General features: G+C 52.3%; 2 protein-coding genes across 2 annotated transcripts; one reads left to right on the top strand and one right to left on the bottom strand.

Moving 5' to 3' along the window:
• Positions 1-6: 6 nt before the first annotated feature.
• Positions 7-144, top strand: EMC6 (ER membrane protein complex subunit 6; the record flags this gene model as incomplete). The annotated part of the gene is made up of 1 exon (XM_008937635.1): positions 7-144. A coding segment is annotated over one exon (138 nt), but the record flags the coding sequence as incomplete, so codon positions are not given.
• A 3,182-nt stretch (positions 145-3,326) lies between these two features.
• On the bottom strand, positions 3,327-7,697 carry P2RX5 (purinergic receptor P2X, ligand-gated ion channel, 5; the record flags this gene model as incomplete). The annotated part of the gene is made up of 9 exons (XM_008937636.1): positions 3,327-3,402; positions 3,830-3,912; positions 4,237-4,302; positions 4,796-4,889; positions 5,147-5,283; positions 6,085-6,223; positions 6,716-6,796; positions 7,171-7,267; positions 7,622-7,697. Coding segments are annotated over 9 exons (849 nt in total), but the record flags the coding sequence as incomplete, so codon positions are not given.
• Between the last annotated feature and the right edge of the window lie 149 nt (positions 7,698-7,846).

A 7,846-nucleotide genomic window follows, 5' to 3' on the forward strand; every position in this document is an offset into this window, starting at 1 on the left:
GTGCTCTTGGTGCTGAAGGCCGGGCGGCGGTGGAATAAGTACTTTAAATCCCGCAGGCCGCTCTTCACGGGGGGGCTCGTGGGAGGGCTCTTCACATACGTCCTGTTCTGGACTTTCTTGTACGGCATGGTGCACGTCTACTAAACCAGCTAGGAGCCACGTCAGCTGCTGTGGGGTTTAACAACGCAGGACTGTTGCCAAAAATCATCTACACAAGTAGGCCAGCTTCCCTTTTAAACCGTCGTCCTTCGCTTCTGTTAACACCCTCAGTAAATGATGTCTGAGTACAGATGAATGGGTAGCACTGTTCTAATTAAACTGAATGTGAAACACCACTTGGGTGCCTCCCACGAATATTTGTATGGAGGTAGTTAAGGAGTTGCTTCTGCCCCTCGTGGCAGGCACAGCCCTGGGCTTTGGTTAATGTTGTCCCCTGTTGCCTTTGTGTTTTGGATAGGACACACCACTTACAGCCCCCTCAAGATCTGCTGCCTGTCCCTACACACAAATGCTGGTGAAAGCACTCCTAAAAATAATCCACTGACACAGGGAGACACTGCTCAGTAGTGTGTAATTAATCACATGGAAGGGGTTGGTACAGAGATGAAATGGGGTTGCCATTGCAAATGTTATTTCCACGGCTGCTGTGTGTGCACTGTCAGGAAGGACACTGTCAGGGTGCTGCTCCCTGCCAGACACAAGTCACTAAGTGATGCTCTCAGGAGTCACTCTGCTCCTTACTGCTGCAGTACTGAGTGAGATGGAGGCAGCCAAGTGCAGAGCCTCGTGAGCTGCCAGCCCAGCCTGAGCTGGACACCCGTGAGCCTGCCAGCACTGTCAGTAACAGCAGTGCCTGGGGCGCTCTGTCTGGCCCTGGCAGGGACAGAAGGGAGAAGTCCAACCACTCCCTGTACAGGTGGCAGCTCTGCTATAGCCCTGCTGGTGCAAACAGTGTTTAAGGGACGTGCTTAGCATAAGGGTAGCACACAGAAGGTGGCATGTGGGACCTAAAAACCACACTGTACAGAGGAGTCTTGGAAGAGGACTACCCTAAAGAGACAAATTTTATTGCTCTACATGAAACACAAGGGATTAAAAAAAAACAAAAACAACAACCAAACCTCAACAAAGTTCCTGAGAAGGACTCTGGTTATGTTTTATCAACAGCAGTGGCTGTGGGACTTGTGTTAAACAAAGGGAAATATTTTTGGGACTTCTGGGGGCCTGAAACCTTAAATTCAGGAAGTTGCTTTGGTCAGCTAAGAAGAGGATTTTTTTGTCTAATTGAAACATTGGTAAAGAAACATTCAGTAGAGCATGATCAACTTTACATGTTATGATGAGCTTCCTGGTGTCCAGGAGTTGTGCCTTGGCCTGGTGTCACAGGTGAGGGTCACCTTCTAGAAGTTATTCTAACAGAACTCAGCTCTGACAGTCCCATGGCAATTCTGATCAGCCTGATGAGTAGAGCCAGTCAATTATACACATGGTGAGTCACAGCTCCCTACAGGAGAGAATTCTGGCATGAAGAGGCAGTTTTGGATGTGATGGGAGCAGCTCTCCTAAATTATTTTAACTCCACTGTGTAATTCCATTTTCTAGCCAAATATTTGACCTCATAATTACCTTGCATCTAAACAGAAGCAGAGGAGGTGGACTAGGCTGGGCAGGGTTTGCTATCCATGACTGGATTCCTCATTTGCCACTGCTGACAAAGGTGAGTTTTGATTCAGAACCAGCCAGCACCTCAGAGTAAGCACCCAGAGGAGTTAAAGCAGAGGTGAGCACAGCTCGCCCCTCCATTTGTGTGACACTGTCACAGCAGCTCTCTGCCACACCACCCTCTCCACAGCTGTCCCAGCACTACGTAAGGACAGCAGAGCAGGAGCCCTTCAAATCCTGGTAGTCAAAGAGTGCACAGAAACATTTCATCTTTGTGAGGACGAGTCCTGAACAGCATTTGGAGGACACTGATCAGTTGGTGCCAGGCCAGGGTGTGGAAGCTTTCAATGAGGCAGGATTATCTGTTCACCTCCTGTCTCCAGGGGCTGCTGAGTTGGTTCCTGTCAGCTCAAGCAAATGCAAACTTTAAATAAGGACACTGCATAAGCACCTTTCTGAGATGAGTTACATCCCCACACGAGCAGAAATTCACTAAAGGGCTGGAATGAGACTTATTTCTCTGTGGAGAAACAAAGCAGCACTCTTAATTCTTGGTAGTTACCAGCATTGAAGCAATGGACAACTGTCCTCCAAATTTTCCTCCTGTTGGAAAATTCCTTCTTGCTATTTAGAAGAACTTGGCAAACTCTGTTTCACCTGCCAGATCTCCCCTGTCAGTCCCTGCAGTGCACTTCAGGGTACTACATAAAATGGCAGAAGCATTAAGTGCCCCATCCAGCTCCCTCCCCACCACGAGCAACTGGTTCCTGGTGCAGGAAGGACAGCCCCAAGCAAATGAAACCAGGCACTGCACAAAGGAGGGAGACCCAAGACTGTGTCTGTGTGGACCCCACCAGTGCCGTGCTGCTCCCCCCACTCTCACCCAGAGCCTCCTGCCCCTGCCTCAGGACGTCCTCTGCCCCTTCCCTGGGTGGGGGAGCTGGGACCCAGCTGAGCCTGAGCCCGTTCTCTGCCCAGAGCTGCAGCAGAACCTTCTGCTGCTGCTCCTGGGACAAGCAGAGCACCTCGATGCAGCAGCTGCAAAGGCTTTTCCTGGAGGAGCCCCGTTCCCAGCCCCAGTGGTCACACACACCCCAGCTCGGACCCCAACCCAGTCAGCACAGGCACTGTAGGACAAGCAGCCCCTTTCCCCTGGGCTCTCAGAGCTGCTGAAATGCTGCATTTCACTGCCCTTCCCAAGAAGAGCTGTCCTGCTGCTTTACATCTCCTCTCCCAAGCAACACAAGCAAGAGTTGGAAGCGGTGGCCACAAGCCAGTGGAGCAGGAGATGGTTTGAGTCTCCACCTCAGCCCTCAGTGGTGTTTCACAGCGTGGCTCTTCTGCACGTGGAAGCAAAGCACAGCCAGGGGGGAACACTGGCTGTTGATGCAGGTACAGACACAGCTATGGAGATACAAAACCAGTCATTTGGTGCCTTTTTTCTCTTTTATAAAACCCTTCTATAAATCCATAGCGACGACACTGTTGCAAGCTCAGGATACCAGAGAACATCTTGGGGAAACAAGGGTGTTCTTGAAGGGATTTTTTTCCCTCTGGAAATCCCAATAATAGACAGTAGATCTGATCTGGGGCATCTCCACCTCCCAGTCCTGGTGGGATTTCACACCCGTGTGGTTTTCCAGCTGGCAGAGTCACTGCTGTGCCTAGAGCCCACCCAGCTGCTCAGGGCTCTGATTCCCGTTCAGCGTAGGGCTAGATAACGATTTCCTGGAGCTGGACCTGAGGAGATGAGCACAGTGACAGACATGGAGACCCTGGGGACAGGAGGCTCCCAGCCAGGCCTGTCACCCCTTACCACAGAGGCCACCACCCTCCCTACAGCCAAAACCCCAGTTCTCCTTTTCATGAGGCTGTGGTGCTCTTGGAGCTGCCCCAGTCCCACCCGCAGTCCTCAGGGCTGCCAGCACAGGACCAGGTCAGTGCAGCCATGACACACCAGCTTCCTTTGCTCCCCAGCTAACTGCAGTGAGGAACTGCAGAGGAAAGGAGCACCTTAGCTAAACTCATTTGGAGGAATATAATTTCCTGGAATTTGCCTTTGTTTGCCATTAATGTTTACTGTGTTCCCATATCTGCTCCTGTTTCTGTTAGTCATAACAATAAAGCCATGACATTACATCTGAGCACAGAGACCAAGCCCACTTACTTTACTTCCTCGTACTTTTTGCCTCGATAAAAGTTACTCTTTTTAATCAGATACAGCAGCACCAGGTCACAAAAGAAAGCTCCCTGCAAAGAGAAAAAAAGCTTGTGTTTTTTTCTTTACAAGAGGAAGAGTTCTGATCTATTTAGCAATGAGCACAAATTAAAGAAGAATAACTTACAGGAGCTGTATTTTCCTTCACACTCCATGTAATCTTGGGGATATTTAGACTTCAAGGTACATTAACAAATGTCCTTAAGGCAGGACACAGACAGACACCTCACTGAGCAGTCAGAGCAGCAAAAGCTCTGCTGGAGCAGGTATAAACCAACTGCCCCATTCTACCCCCACAGCAGCTGAAGGAGGGATCTGGTCTCAGTGTGTCAGGTGAAGAAAAGCCCTTCACTTACCGCTCCCATGAGAGCCAGCCCCGAGCCAATGTTGATAATGGTGGGGATGATGTTAAACTTCCCTGCCTGAAAGAAGAAAAGCCATGAAGTACTCTGTGAAAGAACAGCCCAAGAAACACACTTCAGGGTGTGGTACTACACAGGGGAGCTCCGGGTGCCCGTGGGTGTGTTGTGTTAGCCACAAGCAGATCTGCAGTCGACAGTCTTGGAGGCTAAAGGTCTGTGTGCATCTGACCAGCTGTCCACAGCTGCATTCCTGAGCTTGTGTCATCCCTGGGCCAGGCTTTTTTCTGCAGCACATACACATGGAAAACAAGTCTCTGGGGCACATTTATTTCTGCTGGGCTTCACGTGACCCTGTTCTCAGGCAGAGGAGGTGCAGACTCATCCGCACTCCACGGCATCCCCCTTCTCGTGCAGGGTTAGCTCCACAGGGATGAGTGGCAAAAGCCCTTTCCTACGACCAGCCAGAGAGGCTGTTCTCACCTCAGAGCTGCCTGAGAAATGTCCCCCCCCTTTTTTCTCCCAGGCTCTGAGTCACTCTGGCCTAGGAGCTCACCTTGCCATTCACCATCACGTCGAAGCGGATTCCGTAGGCTTTAATGAGCGTGCGGTAGTCCACCCCCTCAGCATCCCGGTAATATTTGGCAAACCTGGAATACAACAATGCTGATTTTAACTCCATCATCTGCCCCCCACATACAAGGACCCACCTGAATTCACCATCTCTTCAAACAGATCCATTTCCTTATCAAAAGCAGCTCCAGCCTGCTGAGAGCAGGACCCTCCCTCCCCACACCTGCACGGGGACATGCCTGGCACAGGCTGGTACCACTTCACTGCCAACTCCTGCAGGTCAGAGCAGCTCAGCCCAACCACAGTACTGCATCCTGTGCTCCTCTCTGCCTACCTGAAGTTGTACCCAGCAGAGATGGACTTTTCTGCAAACCTGTTGTCCAGCCGGCTAAAAGAATAGTGAGGATTACATTCAGAAGGGGCTTTATCAAGATCACAGTTCCATTCAATCTGAATTCCTATCACACCACCCTTAACAAAAGAGAGAGACAACATGAGTTTTTCAAGCTTAGTTCAATGAATGTGTCTTCAAATCAGTCAGATTCTTGGGCAGGTTTTCCCCAGGGGTGAGGACAGTCGCACTGCTGGTCCCAGACACGAGCACACACACTTCTGGGTGGGTGAAGTTCACACATAATATTAATCACACCACCCTACACACAACCCTGGCTTTCCCTCTGCTGGTATCCTAGCAGGAGGTTTCCCTTCCCAGGACTGACTTCATTAATTACATGCCTGTAACATATTTCAGTGGAGATAAGGCTTTTTTTATGCAGAGATGAAGTTCACAAGTGCAGAAGCCAGCAGAAATCCTGCACTCTTCCACCCTGTGCTCCCCAGGATGCCTCAGACCAGCTCCATCTTCCCCCCTGTGCCTCCCCCACGGGGTCACAGGCTGTTTTGTCCTCCAGCCCCAGGAACTCCATGCAGAAATGTGTCTGTCTCCTGCAGGGGAAGCCTCTCAGGGTCTTCTCTGAGCAGAGGAGCCCCACTGGCCTTCCAGAGTTCTGGGTTAAAACCAGTGGTGTAGTAATGTTGAAATCAAACACAAAAAAAAACCCTGCTTTTTTGGGGAGCTCTGAATAACAGATAACTGACCCAACAGCCTCTTCCAGAGGACCCATATCCCCCTGCCTCCCATTCCCTGGGGACAGGATAAAGGGGACCTGCAGGATCTGAAGCACCAGCATCTCTCCAGGGCACCCTGGATGGGAGGCAGATCCCTGGGCAGTCACCAGCCAGGGAGCCACAGAGCCCGAGGCACATTCCTACCTCCAAGGCCATCTCCTGGAAGTCACTCCCAGCCCACTGAACAATGTTCCCCAGGAGGAAGATGGGGCAGTAGGGATGCTCCGTGCTGTAGCGGCAGCTCTTCAGGTAGGACTCATTGTCTGTTGCCAGCACATTCACCCTGCAGGTAGGGAAGAGGGAAACCCACCTTGTCTCCCTCTTTGCTTGCACAGCCCATGCCACCAAAACCACAGAGACAAGAGACCCCTCCAGCACCCATTGTGCACAACAGAATTGGCACCTTGCCACCAGCCTCATCACCTGGGAGCCTCCCCACTGCTGGCCCAGGGAAGGCAGCCTGCCCATGCAAACAGGAGCTGCAGGCCAGAAGGGGGCCAGGCCACCCAAATCTGGGCTCAAGGGAGGACTCACATTGGTGGCAAATTACCAGAGTGCTCCTGGGCCACTTGGTTTTCTCAAAAAAAACCCAAACCAATTAAGATCCTAGAAATATCTTGCTGAACCTGGAGGAACAGCAAGAACATCCTCCTTCCCACACTTCTTCCACACATCTGCCTCCCCACCTTGGTCCTCGGGCAGGACAGCAAAGCAAACCAAGGCTCTAGGTTCTGTGATGGAGAGGACAGAGGGACCTCTGAGCACCTGCACTTACTTGGAGAACTTAAACTTGGGGAAGCGGATGGAGTTCTTGATGTAAACTGTGAAGTTTTCTGCACTGCCAAGAAGTGGTTTCCTGGAAGAGAAGGTTTGTTACCTGCTTCACACTGGTACCCTGCCCACATGCTAAAACTTGAACTGCCATTTCAGAAACAGTGAGCTCTCAGCCCCGGGCTCTTGGCCACACACAGATACACTGCCCTGAGGAGCTGGTGAGGAGCGTGCAGGCTGAAGAGAAGCCCCGAGAGCTGGAAGCAGCCCTGGGACAGCCAGAGAGCCAAGCAGGGGGCAGCAGGGGCCAGTTGTGCTGTGGGGCCATGCTGAGCTCCCTCCTGCACTGCACAGCCAACAGCCAAGCGAGCGTCCAAGCAGAGGGAACCCACAAACCACCCTGGGTGACACACAAGCCAAAGAACTCAGGCTTAGAAATGGTGTAGGACGGCCACGTACTTGGGCTTGGATCTTTTCTCCACTGGGCACCAGGCCAGTATCTCACAAGTCCCTCTGACACCATCCCTGTCTTTCAAACAGCGGCCAGTCCTAACCCCTGCAGCAAAGACATCACAGAAAAGGTCACACAGAGCAGCCACCTCCTCTCCTTGCCTACAGAGCACACAAAACTCAGATGCCGTTCACTGCCACCCTAAACTCCCCTCCCTGCTATGAAAGGGCCTCTCAGCTGGAACACCCACTCTTGTTGCCTCCCCCAGCAGCCCGGGCTGGCTCTGCTGGGCGCTCACACAGCCACCACAGAGCTGTAAGCACGGCGGCACTTGCATCAAAAGCTGGTAAAGGAAACCAAGTGCCTGTCACTCTGCAGTCAGGGATCTCCAGGTGTAACCAGGCTGATGCCCCCGAAGGAGCCTGTCTGTACCAGGAGTTCAGAGGGCCCTGCCCTTACCGTTGCCTGCCACCACGGCTCGCCCGGCCGGGCAGTCCCGGTCCTCGCGGCACAGGGCGTCAGGGACGCTGGCACTCTGTGGGGTGAAGGGGACAGAGTGAGACCTGTGCCAGCACAGAGGGGGAAGAAAGTGCTGCTGGCGTGGGGCAAACCCTCCGCAGGATGAAGGGTGAAGCTGTGCAGCTGAGTGGTAACTACAGGCCAAGTGTCCCCCCCACACCCCCC

This window comes from Merops nubicus, unplaced genomic scaffold, assembly GCF_000691845.1.
Source record: "Merops nubicus isolate BGI_N331 unplaced genomic scaffold, ASM69184v1 scaffold34513, whole genome shotgun sequence".
NCBI lineage: Eukaryota > Metazoa > Chordata > Aves > Coraciiformes > Meropidae > Merops > Merops nubicus.